The 23491-nt window shown below is 38.6% G+C and overlaps 1 protein-coding gene across 3 annotated transcripts in view; it reads right to left on the bottom strand.

The window, feature by feature from the left end:
• Positions 1 to 20572, bottom strand: part of Acss2 (acyl-CoA synthetase short chain family member 2) — a 48953-nt gene extending 28381 nt beyond the window's left edge. The window contains exons 1-2 of one of the 3 annotated variants that reach the window (XM_027945226.2): positions 20310 to 20572; positions 14534 to 14729 (exon numbers count right to left, since the gene is read on the bottom strand). In XM_027945226.2, the coding sequence (XP_027801027.1) occupies positions 14534 to 14729; positions 20310 to 20487 (374 nt within the window). In that variant the 5' untranslated portion in view covers positions 20488 to 20572. The remainder of the gene's footprint in view (positions 1 to 14533; positions 14730 to 20309) is intronic. The other 2 variants (XM_027945227.2, XM_071608866.1) reach the window with 2 other exon arrangements.
• Positions 20573 to 23491: the final 2919 nt, after the last annotated feature.

The raw sequence follows: 23491 nt of genomic DNA, 5'->3' as shown, positions 1-23491 counted from the left end.
GGTAGACAGAGAGAGGAAGAGATGGAACTTGTAGAATAGAATTAGGAGTCATGTCAAGAAGTGTTTTTTGAGTCCCTATGGTAGGCTTATTCCTGGACTCTGTGCCATGAGAGAAAATGAAAGAAGCCCTTGGAGCTGGGATTCAGGTTATGGCACTCATATGGAAACCCAATACTTTTATGGGAAAGAGGGGAAAAAAAAGAACAAACTTAGCTAAGGTAGAGGCCAAAGAAAATTAATGAAACACATCATGCCTGCCTCACATGGTTATATAAATCAATACAAATTCAGCTAATTCTTCAAATTAATATAATATAAAACTGCTTTAAAATGCATTGCCTCACCTGATCCTCACAACTGCCTTAGTAGTGAGTACAGCACATATTATTAACCCAATTTTAAAGATACAAGAAATCTAGAAAAGACTTGCCAACACCACAAAGAGGGCTAAAGGCAAATCTGTGACAAGGTTCAAGGTTTCCGACTTTCAGACTAGTGTATGTTCCACTGCACCAATGTGAAGTGCACCCAAATGAACTTGGAGAAGTTTGTCTCCTAAAAATCTCCAGGAGCATTGTCATAAGCTGAGGAGGAAACTCCCAGCCACTTTGAACTTTAGACTGGGGCAAGACCACATTTACCATGATCTCTTTAACCTCCTGACAACTTCCTGAAAGATCCCAAATTCAGGAAGCTCTCATGTTTTTGAACCTTCATAGTTCTTGACTTGTCAAGTGTCATAGAAGCATTTATATACCCATTTGCTCCCAGAGATGTGTCTCCTACCTCCCCATCCTCTCCATTGAAATAAGAAAAAGGACATTGTTCCCAATATTTCCTAAATAAAATTGCAGCTCACAGGCAAATATTTTGCCCCCATGAGATTGTGAGATCCATGAGGTAGATTTCCCCTGTTTATTGCTATATCCTAAGCACATATTATATTTCCTGACATATATCTATAAAAATAAAATTAGATTTCTGTCAGTATGTTTCACATCATGTGAAAACAACCGAATAGGTTTTCACCAATCTGGTTGTCAAATTTAAGATTCTCTAACAATATTTGTAGTAGTTTGGGGAACATTTCAAAAGGTACAGTCATCTGAAAAAGCAGCTGATACTAAAGTTCAATAAGAGGCCTGTGTGACTGCTTATTTGGATAGATTTCCATGTATTAAAATATCATGGCCACCCTAGTCACTGGGTCGTTGTTGCCCTGGACTCAACAACCTCCCTTTTGAGCTCTCTCCCCAACCCCCAACCCCACCACCTGCCTTCTACCCAGCTGTCTTCTGCAGGCTGTTTCCACTGAGGAAAAGGAATCATATTGTATGTCTGCAATCTAGAAACTCCACTCTTTCGACCCCCTTGCTGATGCAAGTAAGGGTGCCAGCTTCCTGCTGGCTCTAAGGATTATATCCACGTAAGAATTCAACAGAGAGGAAAGGAAAAAAAAAAAAAGAATTCAACAGAGAAATGGCAGGAAGATCACTTCTACTGTCCAAGGGATTGCTGATGATTATGATGAAAAGTAACTAGTGAAGGCATTTAAGAAGAAATTGCCCTCCAATTGTACTATAATTGAGCATCCATAAAATGAAAAAAAAAAAATACAGCTACAGGGTGACCAGCACAGGACATAAGTCAGTTCCTGGTAGAGACTGGATTGGGTAAGGATAATCAACTGAAGGTTCATGGGTTTTAAGTGCTTGTGGCTTACTAAAGCTTAAGTGAGGGTTTCCTTGCAATGAATAGAATTTCCCTTCGGTCCCCTGTCACAAGTTTAAAAACCTCATAGTTTGTATAATTATTTAACTTGGACCACTATAACTTCTTCATACAATGCACAGAATGAAAAGAGCCTATATATTGGGGGCGGGAGCAAAAGGGAGCAAAAAACAAACTTCTAGTTAAAAATCATACTCAGAAATGCAGATGTTACCAGGCACAGTGGTGTATGCCTATAATCCCAGTGACTCAGGAGGCTGAGGCAGGAGGATTGCAAGTTGGGAGGCCAGCCTCAACAACTTAGTGAGTTCCCAAGCAACTTAGTGAGACCCTGTCTCAAAATAAAATATAAAAATAAGAGCTGAGGATGTGGCTCAGTGCTAAAGCACCTCTGGGTTCAATCCCAGACCTAAATAAACAAATAAGAAAATAAAAAGAAATGCAGGTGTTGGTATACTAGAAATACTTCCTGCATAAACAAGTCTATGCACTATGTTCCAGGGTAAATAGCTTCAGGGTCATATGTATTTTCTTTAAATAAAATAATGATTCTTCCTGTTGATAAAACCATAAAACTTTAAGTAGACCAAACCTTAGATGAGGGCTATTCTCAAAGCTTCCATCCCAAAAAAAGAGATAACAGGTAATGTCTAAGGTTCTCCTAGGCCTGAAGTTCTGGATATTCCTTGTCCCATCTCTGCTTCAAAATTACAAGCTCCCTGATGCCTAGTGCATGGAGTTCAAACTGCTCCTATGTGTTTTTTGGCTCAGCCCTATATCCTGGGTCCCTGTAGGGTCTGGCACTACCTTAACTGATCCATCTGAGCTATAATGTTCTTCTAGGCTGCCTTTAGTGTTAGCTGAAGCTCCTGCAGTCCCTGGGCAAGAATGCTATAATAATAGGGAAATGAATGGTCAGAGGAAAAACTCTGGATTAGAAGTCAGGAACACTGAATTTTAGACCAAACTTCTATAGATTACTTCAATTCATTTGCCTAACCGTAAATGAGGGAAATGTTTTGTTAAATGTGCTTTCTAAATCTAGATTTTATTGTTCATTCTGAGGGCAAGAAAGAGGGTTGGAAAGTGAGAACTGGAAAAAACTCACAAAAAAGGAGATATTTCACATGGTTCTGAAAGAATAAGCAGGACTAAGACTGGCCCAGGTAAGGAAAGCCCTTATTTTTATTTAGGAAGAGAGAACAGTCTTAGATTTTAGGTGAAGAAGCTGAGAAGTATGACCAATCTAAAAGCCAAAGTTAATTCTAAATAATGTTTTCACCTGGGGCTGTGGGGGTGGCTCAGTGGTATAGCGTCTGCCTAGCATGTGCGAGGCACTGGGTTGGATTTTCAGCACCACATATAAATAAATAAAATAAAGGTCCATTCATATCTAAAATAATAATAATAATAATAATAATAATAATAATAATGTTTTCATCTATCAGCGATACTTTTTCATAATGCTAAATTTATTGAATATAAAGTACTATATGTTGTGATGTTATGCTCTATTCTAATGCAGTTAAAATCTTTATTTTTATTATTTATTTTTTTATTTATTTAGTTTTTTTTACAAAATCTTTATTTTTAATTGAGCAGTGTGGTGTCATAGTTGATATTTGCAGGGGCAAAATGTCTTTACTTTTATTTGGGTACTTGCTGAAGTGTTAATGAAATTTTTTAAAAAATATATCAACCACTATTTAAATAAAATAGCAACCAATTCTGTTTAGGCTACATTTTGTTGGCTATAAGACTAAAAAGATATAATATCAAGATAATAAAAGTCAAGTAAAGGGCTGGGGTTGTGGCTCAGCAGTAGAGCACTTGCCTAGCCCATACAAGGCCCTGGGTTCAATCCTCAGCATTGTATAAAAATAAATAAATAAAATAAAGATATTGTGTCCAACTACAACTAAAAAATAAATATTAAAAAAATGTCAAGTAAAGACTAAAGGACTATTCTAGATTAAAGGAGACTAAAAAGAGAAATAACAACTATATACTACATGCAATTCTTTGGCAGGATCCTTTTACTTTAAAGGACATTGGGACAACTTGGAAAAACTGTAACAGAGTCTGAAGATTATATGACAGTGATATATGAACACTGATTTCCTTATTTTGATACTTTTATTATAGTTATATGGGAGAAAGTCCTATATACATGCTAAAGGATCTATATCACATCTTCCCTCCAATGGATCAGGCAAGTTATTTGTGTTGTATTTGCAACATTTCTATAAATTTGAGAATTTTATAATTCTCATTGTAGTATGTATTTTGAGTGTTTATTCATCTTCCATCTCAGTTAATCCTGTGGTAATCTTTGGAGATTTGAAGAACAAGATTTGTTACCCAATTTTAAAGATCAAAAATGTGAGGCTCCTAGGGATGTCATAACTTGCAGAAGATCACAGAGCAACTAGGGCCTCTGCCTAGAGATCCTCAGGATAGGCTTTTTTTTTTTTTTGGTACCAGGGATTGAACCCAAGAGTACTTAACCACAGAGCCACATCCCAGGCTTTTTATTTTTTTTTTTATTTTGAGACCAGGTCCAACTAAGTTGCTTAAGGCCTTGCTAAATTGCTGAGACTGCCTCAGGCTCCCAACCCACTGGGATTACAAGTATATTCCAGGCCCAGCTGGATAGTATTCTTTTTTGTGGGGAGGGGGTATCGTGGATTGAACTCAGGGACACTCAACAACTGAGCCACATCCCCAGTCCTATTTTGTATTTTATTTAGTTAGAGACAGTGTCTCACTGAGTTGCTTAGCGCCTCACTTTGGCTGAGGCTGGCTTTGAACTTGTGTCCTCCTTCCTTAGCCTCCCAAGCCGCTGGGATTACAGGCATGTGCCAGCTGAGGATTATGTTTTCAAATTGAAAATCTGGTAGGTCATACCCCTACTTGAAACTCTTCAATGATTTCTCAGCATTTGTAATATTGCATTTATACAATCTGTGTATGAAACATAAATTCTAAGACTTTCCCCAAAGCTTTTCCTCTTAATATCTTCTCCATCTCAACTAATGAAAATTCCATTTTTCTAGTTGCAAGCACATGTAAGCAAGCACACACACACACACATACACACACACACATACCTTGGAGATATTTCCATTCTTTTATACTGTTTATCAAGTTCATCAATAAATCCTATTGACTCTTCCTTCAAAATATCCAAATGTGACCACTTTTCATGACCTCTATAATTATCAAATCTTGCCTGAACTACTGTAAGTGCCTCGTTATTGGACCCCTTGCTATTATCCCACATCCCCAAAAACCTGTTCTCAAGATAGTGTGCAGATTATATGCTATAGATGCTCAGTTTAAAAAACTGTTTAATGAATGGATGAATAAGCATATCTCGGTTAAGGAAAGGATATCTTTGAGGTTTTCTCTTTAACGTCTTTTGTCTTATAAACTGTAGTCAACATTCCCCAAACCAACTCCAACCCTCCTAAGTAAACTTCTGGCTAGACAGATAACAAACTGTCAAAGAAGCTAAAGCTGTGTAAGTAGAAGCACAGTGTCTAGAACAAGGAATATAAGTGTCCTCCTGTCCAGAACAAGTTATAACTGCTATGAGACCCTGGTCAAATCTCTTTTACTCTCAGATCCTCAAGTTCCTCATCTGTCAAGTGTTGTGAACCATACCCTCCACTTAAAAAAGCAGGGGACAGGGAACAAATATATAAGTATAGTACAGGGGAGACACAGTTTGCTATTAAAATACATAGAAACATCGTAGGTATTATGAGATATTATACACTAAGTGGTAGTATGTGGCTTCCAATGAGGCTAATGTAATCTTAGATATGTAAAGTCAAAGCAGGTAATAGTATGTGTGTAAAGCAGAGCATAACTGGAATACTTAATGAGATATTTGCCAACTAAACTATGTCTAAGAGACCTCCATGAATAATGAAAGAGTTTAGGAAACCATATCATATGAGGAACATAGGAATGTGGTCTCAGAACTACCTCATTCATAAAACAAGAATATTGGACTAGGTTCAGGGGGTTTCAGACTGAGCTTTGCAAGTTCCTTGAGTTTCTATACACATACCTCACAGAGTCCACAGAGATAAAGTGGAGAAGCAAATAGGCTTCCCATCTGTGCCTCTACAAAGATTACTCCAATTATGCCTCTAAAAATCTATGTCATGGGAGCTTATTATTCTCATTTTACAAATGGGAAAAAACAGTGCTTACAAGGGAGGTAATTTCCCACAAAGTGAATGTTAGAGTAAGGGTCAAATTGGAATGATCAAGAATCAGAATTAAACTTTTGGGGATTGTTCGGGTAGGGATATTGATATATAATTCCTGCTTTCCGTGGGAAGTCCAAAAGACCTCTCAGAACTGGAACTGAGAGTCTCAAATTCTTAGAAAAAAGTTTAAGGTGTCAGACACTGATGATCATTACCAGTACCTAATCTGTCCCCAACCAAATCCAGGAAAAGAAGCAAGGCCCATCCTCGGCTCCAAGCCTTCTGTAACATTTTTTAAATGTTACTCTGCCCTCAATCAAGAACCCTGATCCCACTGACTACCTACTAATACAGGTTCCCCCACCTCACCCATCCCAGCTGCCTTACTATGTCTAGGAGACCTCCATGAATAATGAAGGAGCAGTTCCCTACATTTGTGTAATTCTGAAGGTCAGTGCTAGAAGTTATGTAAATAAGTCTCCTCCCTACCCCTGACAGTTGTGACACGTGGGAAAAACAGGCTCAAAAAGGGGCATTACCTAAAGCCAATCTCCTCATTAAATGTTTACTGAACACGTGAGTATAAACTCAAGTAGCTGACATGGAGCTCAGAACACTGAAACAGTTCTCAAGACAGTTTTCAGAACAATCCATTTATTATTCATCTGCTACCTACTTCCAAAAAAAGTGAAAAAGTATAGCCTACTTGTCTCATTTTCACCACATTATGGAAGGGTTCTTTAGACTATCAAGGGTCATGAAACTCAGGGAGAAGTGAGAGAAGCAGATTAAAAATCTATGTTAATGGGCTGGGGATGTGGCTCCAGCGGTAGCGCGCTCGCCTGGCATGCATGCGGCCCGGGTTCGATCCTCAGCACCACATACAAACAAAGATGTTGTGTCCACCGAAAACTAAAAAATAAATATTAAAAAATTAAAAAAAAAAAAATCTATGTTAATGGGCTGGGGTTGTAGCTCAGCGATAGAGTGCTTGCCTAGCACGTGTGAGCACGTGTGAGGCCCTGGGTTCAATCCTCAGCATCACATTAAAAAAAATAAATAAAAAATAAAAGTATCGTGTACAACTAAAAAATTAATATATTTTTTTTAAAATCTATGTTAAACATAAAATCCTCCAGCACTCCTCCACAATCTGCCTACCTCATTTAAGTAGAGGAAGACTTTTCCAGCAACAAGTTATTTCCCACCAATCTCCCATTAGTTTTGAGTGTTTATACTTCTAGCTACAACTTACCCCCAAGTAAGAAAAGCAGATTCCTCCTCCAGCCCCTACACCCCAAATTTTCTAAAATTCTCCCTTTTTCTTACCATCTCAACAGAAACCCAATCTGTCTATTGAATCACCAGAGAGTCACTATAGGTTGCAGCAGAACCTCTAAAAATCACTTCCTCTTCAGAAACAATCATAGAATTCTGAAAGATCAGAGCCAGAAGGACTCTTACAGATTATCTGTAATTCATCTCCCATCATTCTCACAAAAGGAAGGCTCAGAGAGGGGGAAGAGAATGATCTGAAGCTATCTTATGCCTCAAATGAGTGTTTTTCTTTACCAAGTATATTTTGATTAGAAGATATACTGTTGTGAAATCAGTAAAGATATAGATTGAGGTAAAAAGTCCCTTCCTACTCACTGAAGTAAACTCCAGGCTGGACCTAGATAATTAATCGAGCCACTAAATGATAGGCTCTGGTATTCCATGTCCTCCTAAAAATATCCCTGTCAGAATATGGGTTTGTCAACCAGGTGCAGTGGCCCACACCTATTATCCCAGTGGCTCAGGAGGATCTCAAGTTCAAAGCCAGCCTCAGCAACTTTGGCCCTGAGCAACTTAGCAAGATCCTGTCTTTAAATAAGATATAAAAAGGGACTACCTCATTTCCTTCAAATCTCTGCCCAAGCCAGGTGTTGCACATGCCTGTAATCTCAGTGACAAGGGGAGCCTAAGGCAGGAAGATTGAAAGCTTGAGGCCAGCCTCAGAAATTTAGCAAGACCCTATCTCAAAAAAAAAAAAAGAACTGGGGAGGTAATTCAATGGTAGAGCACCACTGGATTTAATCCCCAGTACCCAAACCCAAACCACAACACCTTATAAGAGTGGCCTTCCCTTATTAATCCCAACTCTGCATTGTCATTCTCCTAGCCTTTACTCTGCTCTATATTTTCTATAACACTTGTCACTACTTGTGCTTGTTTACCATTTGTCTTTCATACTGTATTGTACCCTACATGAGGGCAGGAACTTTGGTTGAGAATAGTGCCTGGCACATACTTACTATGTATTCAGTAAGTATTTACTGAATGAACAAATTGTTCCCTGAATAAAGCTTTTACTCCAAACAGATTTAGTCTTTTCACTAATCAATAATAATAATACTGGTGACTAATATCTAATAGTGCTTTCAGTATGCCAGGAATTGGCCACTTGGGTTTGTAATCTTTCCAATCTTTCTTAGTGACAACTTCATGAGATAAAAACTATTTTTAATCCATATTTTACAATTGAGAAAACTGAGGTTCAAGAGGTTAATTTCTCCAAGACAAGATAGCTGGTTAGTGTCAGTCAGATCTCAAACTATGCTAGTTGACTCCAAAACCTTGTTCTCTCTTAAGCATTTTTTTTTTTTTTTTCTGAGGGGGAGGCGGGTAACCAGGGATTGAACTCAGGGACACTGAGCCACTGAGCCACACCCCCAGTCCTATTTTGCATTTTAGAGACGGGGTCTCAATGAGTTACTTAGTGCCTCACTTTTGCAAAGGTTGGCTTTGAATTTCTCATCCTCCAGAGCCACTGGGATTAAAGGCGTGTGAAACCATATCTGGCTGTTCTCTTAATCTTTACATCATATTTCCTCCCTAAAATGCTTTCTCCCTTGTGAAAAAAAATTGTGTAGTGACTCTTTTCAGTTTGGTTTTTAATTGCTTTCAGGCTATTTTATAGAGGCCTATTTAGTCTTTCCAAATAGGATGTAAACTCCACAAGACCATGAGTTAGGACATTTAAACCTGATAACAAACTTTATCTGACACTTTCAAAGCTAGTTTAAATTGGGAAGGGGTTATGGCTCAGTGGTAGAGAGCTTGCCTAGCACGTGTGAGGCACTGGGTTCAATCCTCAGCACCACATAATAAATAAAATAAAGATATTATGTCCATTTATATACCCTAAAAATATTTTTTTAAAAGTTAGTTTAAATTAGCTAATCTGGTTAATTTCTCTTTCCATCTGTCACAGCCAAGTGTTAGATTTCTAGAATAAGGTGTATCATATAGAAAAATAATTCACTAGAGTGAAACTGTGTGGATATCAGTAGCAGTTCTGCCTTCAAATACGTATATGACCCTTAGGTAAATCACAGCCTCTCTGGCCCTTAATCTATGGATCTATAAAGAGGATGGACTAGATTGATTCTAACAATTGCTTTAAAATTCCAAAAATACTATTATTCCATGAACATTTACAATGTGTCAAGCCAAAAATAAAATGCCAAATTCTAACTTGCTATAGTTCTATTTTACCTAATTGGAGTATTTTCCTAAGAGCACCATTTCTTTTGTTGACTATTTCAATCATATATAAGCATGTTCCAAAACAAAGAATGAGCTACAAAAGTAGTTTGTTAATGTCACTACAGTTATATAAATGACACAGTTAAAATTGAGAAGAAAGCTGTAAGAAAAGAAAGCTCTACAAGAAGTACAATTGGAACAAATAACTAAGAAGATGTCATTTTTTAAAGCATCAATAAAAATTGGGCATGGTGGCACATGCCTGTAATTCCAGCCACTTTGGAGGCTAAACCAGGAAGATCAAAAGTTTGAGGCCAACCTGGGAAATTTAGCAAGACCTTGTTTTGAAAATAAAAAGGAGAATGGGCTGGGGGTTGGGCTCAGTGGTAGAGTGCTCCTGGATTCAATATCCAATACTGAAAAAAAATCAATAAAAATTAAAACAGAATGAAATTGGGATCTAAAGGAAGAACTTTGGGGAAAAGAAGAATTTAATAGAATAAAAAAAGTGGCAGGTAATGGTTTATTCAAAAAAACACAAAAATCTACCTAAAAGGAAATGCAATCTTAATATACTACTCTTATATAAATGGTGATTTTTAAAAAAAATATTTTTTTAGTTGTAGTTGGACACAATGCCTTTATTTTCTTTGTTTTTATGTAGTGCTGAGGATCGAACCTAGTACCTCACACATGCTAGACAAGCATTCTACCACTGAGCCACAACCCCAGCCCCTAAATGGTGATTTTAAATTAACTAAAAAATATAATTATATTGGGAGGATGGGAGAAAGAAAAGATGGGTTTGTATATGAGAACTCATCTATCAAGCCCACCTTTTTTACCTTTTTTAAAGTAAGCATTGATGACCAGATATGGTGGCACATGCCTGTAATCCCAGCGACTTGGAGGCTGAGACAGGAGGATCACAAGTTTGAGGCCAGCCTCAGCAACTTAGCTAGGCCCTAAGCAATTTAGTGATATTCTGCTTCAAAATGAAAAATAAAGGTCCGGGGCTATAACTCAGAGGAAGAGCACTTACTTAGCATGCGTGAGGTACTGGGTTCAATCCTCAGCACCACATAAAAGTAAATAAATAGAATAAAGGCATTCTGTCCTTCTACAACTACAAAAAAATTTTTTAATGAAAAATAAAGGGACTAGGGCTGTAGCTCAGGTGTAGAGCACCTGCATCGCACGTCTGAGGTACTGGGTTTAATCCTCAGCACCACAAAAAAATAAATAAAGATATTATGTCTATCTATAATGAAAAAAATATTTTTTAAAAAATGAAAAATAAGGGGAGGGTGTTGTGACTCAGCAATAGAATGCTTGCCTAGCATATGTGAGGCCCTGGGATCGATCCTCAGCACCACATAAAAATAAAAAAATAAAATAAATGTACTGTGTCCAACTACAACTAAAAAATATATATTTAAAAAAATGAAAAATAAAAAGTGCTGGGGATGTGGCTCAGTGGTTAAGTGCCCCTGAGTTCAAGTCCTAGTACCAAAAAAAGAAAGAAATTAATAAAAAAAAAGTAAGGAAGGATGGAAAGAAGGAAAGATAAGATAAAGAAAGGTCAGGGGTTTAGTTTAGTAGTAGAGCATTTATTTGCTTAGCATGCACAAAGGTTCTGGTTCAATCCTCAGCATCACACCAACAAAGATGAAGAAACAGTAGTAAATTGTTTAAAAATAGAGAAAATAAAAGGAAATAACAACCTATATGCCATATTTGAACTTTACTTTCTTATAAAAAAGGTTATTTACTTATAGTTTGCTCTTACTTTATTATAAACATGAAAGAATTGAATAATAATTGCCATATGTATGGACATGATAGCGTACACCTAAAACCTCAGCTACTCAACAGGCTAAGGCAGGAGGATCATAGGTTTGAAGCTAGCTTTAACAATTTAGTGAGACTCCATCTCATTTTTTCTCATTTTATTTTATTTTTTTAATAATGAAATAATTCATTAAAATAATAAATAATTTTAAATGAAAGAATAATAAAAGGGTTGGAAATATAGCTCAATAATAGAGCACTCCTGAGTTTAATCTATAATAATAATAATAATACAGTAAACTAGGTACCACGGTGCACGCCTATAATCCCAGCAGCTCTGCAGGCTGAGGCAGGAGGGTCACAAGTTCTAAGCCAGCCTCAGCCAAAGCGAGGCACTAAGCAACTCAGTGAGACCCTGTCTCTAAATAAAATACAAAATAGGGCTGTAGATGTGGCTTAGTGGCCAAGTGCCCCTGAGTTCAATCCCTGGTATCCCACCATCACCAAAAATGAAATAGTAATTGTCTATATGATACTTATACCCCACCCCTCTATCCCTGTATCCATAACACCTAGCACAGGGTTGAATACCTAATATCTTTAATAATTCCAGTTGAAGTAATGATCAATGTAAAACTGGAATGAGAATGTCTTATTATGGAATTAAAGAATTTTATACTCTAAATTTAGAGATTATTTAATCCAGTGTTCCCACAGAATACTGTTTCCTGTGATACTAACAACACACTGCAAAAAATATTTGGGGCTCAAATAAATTTGGGAGATCCCATGTTAAACAAATTAATCAGGTATCTTTCTTGTGGTACTTCTTGGAGACTTCACTATTTTAACATATACTGAGGATGCCACACAAATGCAATTTATTATGTAGTGTTTCCCCAACTCATTTGTTTCATGATTCTAGAAACCCCTGCTAAACAAACAAACAAAATGTGCACCAATAACATTTAGGGCTGTGGATATATCTTAGAGGTAGAGCATTTGCCTAGTATGCAGAGGCACTGGATTCAACCTCCATCACCACAAAAAAGAAAAAAAAAAAGAAAAGTCCTTGCTAATATCTCAAGTAATTGGTGATTCCTGGAGCATTCTTTGGAAAACACTAATTTAATCTACTCCCCTCATTTTTCAGGTGGGGAAAGAGATGCTTCTTAAAATCTGTTCAGGTAAGAATGGTTGGGAAACCACTGAAATACCAGTGTCTCAGAATTTTGGAGAAATCTCTAGTGATTGAACAAATCTGGCCTGTGTTTTCTGTTTTTCAATAGGCACCTTTCAAACCTGCATCAGTTCTTTCAAACCAGGAAATAAATTCAGACACAAGCATCTCCTGTGTAGATCTTTAATTATTTTCTGGTCTTACAGTGCCTAAGATGTGGGCCCAAATGTCAGCTGGAGCTCAACTGTAAGTCCTAGAGCAGGAGCTAAAGTGAATCTCAACAAACATTAACAGATAGTGAGCTTTTGGTGGCAAATACCCTCATATTACTAAACAATAGTAATATGATAACCAACCACTCAATGAATAAATAAATGCTTTCCAATATCATCTCATTTGATATTTATAACAATCTAGTGAGGAAAACAAGATTGGAATTATTATCCCTGTTTTATGGAAGAGGAAACTGAATCTGGAATATATAAATACCTTGCCTGTGATTACATGGCAAGTTAGTGGCAGAGTTGGGATAAGAACCTAAATTTCTTATCTCAGGTTAGGGTACTTCTTGCTATATCACATTAACAGGGCAGATTTTGAATGAGGGCCAATTTAATTCTTTGCCATGAAACATCCAACTTTTTCCTATAAAGAAACAGATCAGTTCTCAGAATGTTCATGGGCATTGGCAGAAGCAATACCTCAATTACTAGAAATTTAATGCCCTATTTGGGTTCCGTATAGTAATATTTCGTAGAGAGCCAAACTGCTAGGGGGAGAAAGTCTTAGGAAGTTCCCACTGGGGAGGCTGCCAGCCTAGTGGTACAAACAAGGAGTGAGACAGATTTGGATTTGAATCTTGGCCATGTCATTTACTCTATGACCTTACTCACTATGTAACCCCTCCAAGTTTTTCTGCACTTGTAAAATGGGTCTAAGAATCCCAGTTTGTAAAGCTGAGAGGAATCAGAAAAGTATAATATCAAGGTTAAGAATTGAAGTTCTCTGGGGGCTGGGTTGTGGCTCAGCAGTACAGCGCTCGCCTAGTACGTACAAGGCCCTGGGTTTGATCCTCAGTACCACATAAAAATAAATAAAATAAAGGTATTGTGTCCAACTACAACTAAAAATAAATATTTAAAAAAAAAGAATTTAAGTTCTAGGGCTGGGACTGCAGCTCAGTCAGTGGTAGAGCACTTGCCTAGCATGTGGCAGTCACTGGGTCAATCCTTAGCACTTCATAAAAATAAATAAATTAAATAATTGAAAAAAAAAAGAGTTTAAGCTCTGTAATTATACTCCCTGGGTTTGAATCACAGCTCTGTTTCTTGCTAGGTGTTTGACTTCAGATAAGTCATTGAACTTCTCAGAATTTGTTTTCCCATATGTAAAATGAAAAAAACAAACAGAATTTTTATAATTGTTGTGAGCATCAAATGAGATAATATTTGTTAAGCACTTAAGCATAATGTCTGGCACATAATCCAGTAAAAGATAATTATAACAGTGACAGTGGTGATGAAAACCCCATACCCCCACTTTTCTCTCAAAGCAAAAAAGAAAAGTACTTAGGCCTGTTCTCTTCCATTTACCCATTGTCTTCCTTCTCCAACCACAAGCCAAGAACACTAGATTATTAGTCATGACACTTGGCTCTGAATGTCAACTCTATCACTTACTAGTTTTATAATTTGAGGGAACTAATTAAATTTCCTTGAAATATTTTTTAATTTATTGTTATTTTATTTATTCTGCTGGATTATTGTAAGCATCAAATGAGTTAATGGATTTTAAAGCACTCTGTGAACTATGAAACACTAAATAAATATGAAGAAGTGATTTTTTTTTGGTAGTGGGGCTTTAACCCAGGGGTGCTTAATCACTTGTTTTTTAATTTTGAGATAGGGTCCAACTAAGTTGCTTAGGGCCTTGCTAAATTGCTGAAGCTCGCTTTGAATTTCTAATCCTCCTGCTTCAGCCTCTTGAGCCACTGGGATTACAGGTGTGTGTGTACCACAATGCCTGTCAAGGGGTAACTCTTTTTATCTATCTCAGACTATAAGACAAATATTTTTACCAGTAAAAAGCAACTTTATCTCCAAGTTTTTTCTCATGAACATTTCGATCCAGCACATTGTAGCAGATGTTGGTAGTTGCTCCTTTCATCCACTCAATGAAGATTTTCCCTTTAGTCACATCAAAGTTGTACTGGAGAAATGGGCCAGAGCATGGAATCTTCCAGTAAAATTCTTTGGCAATCTCCCCCCAAAATTCTGCAACAAAAAGAGAAGCCCAGGCATCACTAAGCTTTTCAGACATATTTATCCCCACCTGGCTTATCCAGTCTATGCATAGGACCAAGTTACAATTTCCCTGTCCTAGGACCCACCACCTGGATCCCTCACTCCTTTACTGAGTTTGGTATCATTTACAACTCTCCTAACCTACCTTCTTCTACTCCCATGGCTGAATCTTGATTCAGATTATTCCTCTGTCCTCTAAACTGTTTATTCATTTTTCACCATCTATTCCAGTAATAACCAAGCATTATCTAACACAATGTCTTGTACATAGTAGGCAGTTAAAAATGTTTAGTGAAAGGAAGAAATTCTTTAACCAGATCTTCCATGACCATCTTTTCTTTTTTTTTTTTTTTTTTGTACCAGGGTTTCAGCCCAGGGGTGCTTTACCACTGAACCACATCCACAACCCTTTTTAATATTTTATTTAGAGACAGTCTCACTGAGTTGCTTAGGTCCTCACTAAGTTGCTGAGGCTGGCTTTTGAACCCACGATCTTCTTGCCTCAGTCTCCCAAGCCAATGGGATTACAGGTGCGTGCCACCACACCCAACTCTTTCTTCTTTTAATTTGTTCATTTTCTCTTAGCAATTACTTATTAAGCATCTCTTTCTACTACTACTACTTGCACAAGTATTACTATGTGCCAGAAGTTATTTTAAGCTCCTTACATGTATTATCTCATTTAGTTCTTACCACAACTCTAAGAGGTATGCATTATTTTTATTCTCATTTTATAAATTTGAAATTAAGACTCAGAGAGGTTACATAACTTTTACAAGGTTACACAATTTAAAAAAAATTTTTTAGTTGTAGATGAACACAATACCTTTATTTTATTTATACATTTTTATGTAGTGCTGAGGATGGAACCCAGTGCCTCCCAGATGCTAAGCAAGAGCTCTACCACTGAGCTACAGCCCCAGCCCCAAGGTTACACAATTTTTTAAAAACAAAATTTTAGTTGTAGATGGACATACTACCTTTGTTTATTTATTTATTTTTATGTGGTGCTGAGGATCAAACCCAGTAATTAACATGTGCTAGGCAAGTGCTCTACCACTGAGTTACAACCCCAGTCCCAAGGTTACACAATTTGCTTAGTCAACATTTGAACTTAACCTGAGGAAAACATTTTTTGCTAAAGTCTAAAAGATGAATAGTTTTTCTCTAATCCCTCACCAAATAAGAGAGTGCTACTATAGGATGGGAGTAAATCAAGGGTTTATGTTAAATTTCTTGAGGTTGAAACACAGAATAAAGGAAAGAATAGCAGGAATTTTTGCGGAAGTTGATGCGTAACTGGGCAGATCATGCAATTCTTCTGTGCATGATAAGGAATTTGGAATTGATCCCAAGAGCAATGGAAAAACACTTTAAAAATTTTAATTTTAAAAAAATTTTTGTAGTTGTAGATGCACAGCATGCCTTTATTTAATTTGTTTCATTTTTATGTGGTGCTAAGGATCAAACCCAGTGCCTCAAACATTAGGCAAGTGCTCTGCCACTGAACTAAAGCCCCATCCCAATGATAAACTTTTTAAAAAAAAAAAATATTTACTTTTTAGTTATAGTTGGACACAATACCTTATTTCATTTATTTATTTATTTTTATGTGGTGCTGACAATCGAACCCAGGGCCTCACCCGTATTAGGTGAATGCTCTACCGCTAAGTCACTACTCCAGCCCCTGAACTTTTTTATATTTTTTTAGTTGTTGTTGGACACAATACCTTTATTTCATTTATTTATTTTTATGTGGTGCTGTGCCTCACACATGCTACGTGAGCACTCTACTGCTGAGTCACAACCCCAGCCCATATTAAACGGTTTTAAGCAAAAGAGTGACATGATCAGATTTATATTCTTAAAATATCTGCCTTACTACTCTGAAAAAAATACACTCAACAGGTAAAATGAGTAAATGCAGAAAATTTAGGATATTATGAGAATTGGGTCAGACACACTTAGAACCATAATAATGGAAGGAATCTTAGCAATTATCACCCCCTCTTTTTTAATGTATATTTTTAGTTGTAGATGGACACTACCTTTTATTTATTCATTTATTTTTATGTGGTGCTGAGGATCAAACCCAGTGCCTCAAGTGTGATTGTAATATATTCCAATAAAATATTCCTAAAAGGGAAAAAAGTGATTATTTAAGAGACGGTTATAGCAACACTATTTATGAGCCACAACTCCAGCCCTCATTTCATAATGAACAAAATTATAAAAGCTAAATAATTTGTTCAGGATTATATGAGTTAGAATTTATATAGCCTAGGTCAGGCATGATGGTGCATGGCTGTAGTCCCAGTTATTTGGGAGTCTGAGGCCATAGTATTGCTTGAGCCCACAAATTCAAGACCAACCTAGGCAACATAAGAAGACCCAAATCTCAAAAACAAAGAATTTAGACAATCTATTTGGAGAGATAAGATTAACAAATGAAATAGTTTTGAATATAGAAGACAATATAATTGAAAGATAAATTACATGGTATATAACCTTTCAATCTATCAAAGAAATTCAAATTAATTTTCAACCCAAGACGCCATTGTATACTTATCAAACTAGCAAAGATTTTTTTAAAAAATTAAACCCAGTACTTGGGTGGCCCTGGGAAAACAGGTACTCTTATACAATAATGGCATTTATAAGATGTCAATATAATCTTATTAGATAATAATTAGATAATACCTGACAAAAGCCATAAAACTTTTTGACCCTTTTATCTGCTAACTCAACTTTGGGGAATATATTCCAATAAAATATTCCTAAAAGGGAAGAAAGTGATTATTTAAGAGATGTTTATAGCAACACTATTTATAATACTGAAACTGGAAACAACTCAAGTCCAACAACTACTAACTGGTGAACACAAGTAAAACAAGTAGTACTATAACAGAACTCTGAATGGCAATTAAAAGAGATAGCAAATAGGAATCAGCATTTAATAAGTTTACATTATAGTTTGATGAAATATATATTATCCTAATTTTATAGATGAGAAAACTGAAGTTCAGGAAGCATAAGAAACTCTCCCGAAGGGCAGGGGATATAGCTCATTTGATACAGTGTTTACCTCAAATGCACAAAGCCCACCAAACCCCAGCACCACCAAAAAAAAAAAAAAAAAAAAAAAAAAAAAAACCACCAAAGAAACTCTCCCCAAGGACAACATAGCTAATCATAAAAGTATACATATTCAAAAATATTTAAGTGCGATAATAGACACAGTATGTAAGACTATTTATGAATCACATTTATGTCCATCAACAAGGAATGAAGAAAACTGAGTTTTATGTTCACTTAGAATTTTTTCCAGGTGTTTTGTGTGTGTGAGTGTGTGTAGCAATCTGAATGTTCCCTTGGCATGATCTAGTAATGAAGTTCAGAAGAAGAAAGAGATGAACACATACTGGGGTGATCAGGAAAAGCTCTGTGGAACTGGTAGAGTTTGATTAAGAGGAACAGAAGGAAATAGGTAAAGGCAAGGAGGTGGGAAGGGACCTTTGTATATCCAGAATATAAAAGAGAAAGACCTGTGAATGAGGGGTGGGGTAGGGAGTAGCAGGAGATAAGAATGAAGAAGTTGAGTGGGGCTAGATTATCAGAGGACTTGGGAAAAAAGCAGGATTTGAAATTGAAGGAAATAGGAAACTATTGATAGTTTGGGCAATAACATTTGAAAGCAGTGTTTCCAGAATATTACTCTAATGGTGAGAGATGGAAGGGAAGAGGTAAGACTCAGGAAGAAAGGAAAACTTAGGAGGTTGCTTCTTGATTTAAAATGTCTGTCAGGGTAGTGGTGGTGTAACTCAGGGGTAGAGCACCCGCTTAGCATGTGCAAGGCTCTGGCTTTCATCCCCAGAGCCACAAAACAACAACAAAATGTCTATAGAAATAGAAGAAAAGGTAAATCCAAGAGGCATTTTGAAGAAGTATTTGACAAAATTTAGTGAAAAGCATACTGTGGGGTAAAGAAAGAGGATCAGAATCACTGATAGGAGGATAAGTTCTGCAGTTAAGACTGTTGGCTCAAATCCCAACTCCACCATTAACCAGCTTTATGACCTTGTGCAAGTCAGTTAACCTCTCTAAGATTCAGTTTCCTTGTCTGTAAAATGTGGAACATTATAGTCCCCACACCAAATCAAACTGGAATTGTGCTTAGCAAGCAGTAAGCAATCTGTAACTAGGTAAGATATATAGATAGATCTGATTAGAAGAGAGGCTGATAGAAGAGATTTACAGTTTGGGATAGTGCCATTTGACACTGTTAGGAATAAGAAAATTAGGGAGGAGAACAGGTTTGGAAGGGAAAATTGGTAAATCCCATTCATAGTCATGTTGAATATGGTATAACATCACAGTGTGCAGATACATATAGTCTATATCCCTATGAAATTTGGGACCAAAACATAAGTGAAATGCTGGGTATAGGGTAAAGAATAGGAATTATTGTGGTAGTAATAGCTCACCCCTGGGAAGCAGATGAACTTATGATGGGAGAAAATATAAAGAGGAAAGAGAAGTAAAAAGAGGTCTGAGGACTCAAACTTGGACAATGCCTGCAGCAATCAACCACTTCACACTTGATTCCATCTTATCTTGCTTTACTCAGTAACTACTTCATCCACATTATTTTTATCAAACTAATCATTTATTGAATGTTTACAGTGCACCAGGCATTTTATAATGCACACTTCTTACCCACTTTAGTCTTCATACAAATCGATGAGGTAAATATTATTATTCCTATCTTATAGTTGAAGGAAAGGAATTTCAGAGGGTTTAAAAATCTGCCCAAGACTCCACAGTAAATGAGTGGCATGGCGGGTGCTTTTCTCACTACCAAATATGATGTTGCCCAGTCTAAAGGCAAAGTCAGGGAATTTTCTTGGTACATTTTTAAAGACATGAAACCAACGATCAGAATCTGAGTTAGTACAATCCTGGCCCAAATTTTAAAAGAAACTGACATTACAGTGACTCATTCAGTCTTATATTGGGTAATTTATGGGGAATGCTTGATAGAAAGAAAAAAAAATCTGGAACTCTCAAGATGGGAACCAGACCCGTTACTGCCCCTGAACAACTGAGATTAGTTCACAATTTAAAGGTCTCAGGAGGCAATTGCTGAGTTGGTGTGAAAGGGAGATCAAAAAACTCTCTTGGTGGTCCTCCTCCCCTCAAGACGTCACCTGGCCCCGTGGAGCCCAGCAGCTCACCTCCTAGAACTTGCGCTCTCCTCTCCGAAATCTCCCTTCTTCCAGTTTCCTCAAGGAACCTCCACTCTTCAGTCACGGAACCCCCATCTCCTCACAAAACTGCCAAGTCCCAAGTAACTCCCCAACTTCCAAGGAACTCTCAACTCACAGAACCCCCATTCTCATAGACTCCCATCTCCTTCCGGAATCCCCTTTCCATCTCCTCACAGAACCGCAATTCTTCGGTGAAACCCCTCACAGAGCCCCCAACCCCTCCAGGGAGCCCCTGCTCCTCTCCTCACTGGCGCCCCCTAGGCTCACTCGGGCCCAGCCTCACCCCGCGGCTCCTCCACAGAGCGCCGGTGCAGCTCGCGGTAGCGCTGCAGCGAGGGGACGTGCGCCGAACGGCTGACCTCGGGCGGCGGAGACCAACTCTGTGTCTGGCCCCCGGCTCCAGCTTCCTCCCGGCCACCGTTCCCACTGCTGTTCCGACCCCGTTCTTCGGGAAGTCCCATCACGTCAAGTTCCGAGCACTGGGGTTGCCTCTGCGGTCGCCGCGGGTGGCCGGGCTGGGAAAACAAGCCGATCCTAGAGGCGGAGCCTTAGGCGAGGGGCGTGGCCTGTTGCTGGGGCGTGGCTTTTACTGTCTGTAATGGGCGGGGCCGTGTATTGTGGGCGGGGCCACGTTAGCAAAGACAGCGCTATGGAAAAATCGAAGGATAGGGGCGTAGCTGTCTTGCCGGAAGAGGTGGGAACATAAAGTGAAAGTAGAAGGGGCGGGACTGGGCATGACAGGAGAGAGGGTGGAACCATGGAATGACAGGGAAGGGGTGGGTCCAAGCGTGACAGGAGAGGAGGTGGTCCCATGGAGTGATCCAGAGTAGCTGGGCTGAATATGACTGGAGAGGAGGCAGGGCAGTGGAGTGACCAAGTTGGGGTCTTGGAGTGACAGCTAAGGGGTTGGGTTTAGGCAGGGCTCCAGCGGGAGAGGGATGGGCTAATGAGAGAAGTTGGATCGAGTCCATCGTGGAGTCACCCTGTAGTTTGATTGCACAATCCTGATTGTCACTCCACCGAATCGTAAAGCCAAGTGAAGTATAGTCCCTTCTAGGTGACACACTTTCCCCCAAGTTTCTCACCCTCAGAAATAATCCCACTCCGTCCACCGGAAAAACTCCATAACCTTGATGTCATGGCGCTCAGGACAGGACACCCCTCTCTGCTAACCTAGGGGCCAGTTCTGATTTTCTCCCACCTCTGAGGACATATTTTCATTTTCCTTGCCTCCATTAATCTTCACCCAGTACAAGATGCATTAAGTGAAGGTATAAGACTTATTAAATGAAGACCAAAGAGGAAACTTTGGTCTTTGCTAAAAAAAAAAAAAACCCACCTGCTCATTGTACAAATTGTAAACTCAGGAAAGGGAAGTAACTTTCACAAGGTCGTGGCAAAAAGAATCTAATTAGGGCCAAGCCTGTGGTCACTGATTCAGGTCTGTTTTTATTCCCTCTAGTTGAAGCTAAGGCTTGTAAAATTCCTGTCTATGCAATAGGAGAAGTAATGCAACTATTCTTCTTTGCTTACCAATCTCTTTATTTCACCAAGGGACACCTCCCACCTGCCACAACTTGAGCTCAGTTACCCCTGGTTTCCTTCTATTCTCTTCACACAGAAAGAAGAAGCCAGGCAGGACCCTCAAATTTCTACCTGTGCTCACCACCAAGAAGGGCCTTCTGTACATGTCAGTTCAGACACTGGCTGTCAATGCAAGGAAGATACTTAAATATTTAACTCCAAGAATGATTCTGAGGTCTAAAGCAGGCAGTCCCTGCCTTCTGGTGCCTACACAGAACTTGTGACCTATCTAGCCTCCCTCACCCCTCCTCCTCTATTCTTTGCCCAGCTGACCATGAGTCCAGAATACATTAAGCCGGAAAACAACTCCTAATGGTCACACATATGATCTGGAGCCTACCCAATCCTAAGGAGAGGGCCCAGTGAAAGCATACCAAGCTTGTAGAGTAGACATTAACCTCAACGAAAGGACAGATACTGAGGAGGCATAAATTGCATTAGAGTTTCACACACTTTGCTGAACATATAAAGACTCCCCTGAGGGAGCACAGATCTTGTGCGAGTGTCTTAGATCCCACCCAAGGGCTCTGGGCCCTTCTAATAGGATATGAATGGCATTGAAGGGCATTGACCCTACTGAAGGGATATAGATTCCACTCTAGAAGATACAAAGGATGCAGACTTCACTAAGGAGATTTGGACCTGAGAGAAAAGATTCAAACCTCACTCGAGGGCCTCTAACTGTGCTGAAGGAGTGAACATCACTGAGGGCACAGGCATTATTTAGGTCCCACTGAGAGAATCAATCCTCACTGCACTGTAATATGCTATACCAACTTCATTCAGAAGATATGAGCCTCACACACACAATACAGCTCTAAATCGCTGTTCCTCTCTCCTACCCCAAGCCTTTCTCCCAAACCTACAGCAGCTCCACCCACTGCTGCCCGCTCCTGTCTAGAGTTGCACTGAAGCTGCTACATTCATAGTAAATGGTAAATCAATTCAAGTTAACTGGGCCTGAAGTCTGGGGTTGGAGGAGGGGGAAGTGTGTCCAGGGGCTTCTCCAGCCCCTTGCCTCTGCCTGTGGACTGCACAATAATTTGGAATAGAGGCTTCATAAGGAAGGAAACCTCCTCCATCCTTGGAGATGGGGAAGTAATGCAAGTTGTGGTCTAATTGGAATTCCTGACAGTAGGTAAAGGATAAATGGGTTTGGCTGGGATGAGAACCAACAAGATGAAGATGATGATGATGTTGGCATTTATTAAGTAAGTGCCAAATCCTACACAAAAAAGCACCTTCCATCCTTTATTTAATCCTCATGAAAACCCTCTAAGATGGATACTATTATTCTTTCCATTTTACAGATGGGGAAACTGATACTCAATGAGATTGTCTTACCCACGATCACAAAGTTTGTGAGCAGTAGTGCCAAGAATAGAATCTAGACTACAGAGACCCATTCTCACCCTTTTATCTTCTTCATCCCACCAACCTTGTGCCACCATTATTTCTCAAAAGTGTCCTTTCCAGAACCACATCAAAAACTCTTTAAATGACGGGTAGATATTCAGGTTCTAAAGACCTCATTCCAGCCTAATGAATGAATCATGATCTATCCAGTGGAATCTAGGGTTTGCTTTCAAAGATCCCAATACACACTAATATTTGAGGACCAATCTCTTTTGCTGATCCATCAGGGAATCCAGAACCATTGTGGTTGGAAAGAAAAATCTGAGAAGTGTCAGTGTGCACGAAGGGATCTAAGGTCCTTTGTCCAAGGAGGGGTCTGCAAGTAAAAAAGTGGTCTAGGGATAAAGTAGGGCCTGGCATTTTAACGGTGTCTGGGGGTGGGGTGAAGACAGTTGGAAGTTGAAGAGATGTCCAGGGTGGAAGGAGTAGTCTGAGATCGGAAGAGGAGGATCTTTGGAGTTTAAG

This window comes from Marmota flaviventris, chromosome 2, assembly GCF_047511675.1.
Source record: "Marmota flaviventris isolate mMarFla1 chromosome 2, mMarFla1.hap1, whole genome shotgun sequence".
Taxonomy (NCBI): Eukaryota; Metazoa; Chordata; class Mammalia; order Rodentia; family Sciuridae; genus Marmota; species Marmota flaviventris.
This window is presented reverse-complemented; position numbering and strand designations above follow the sequence as displayed.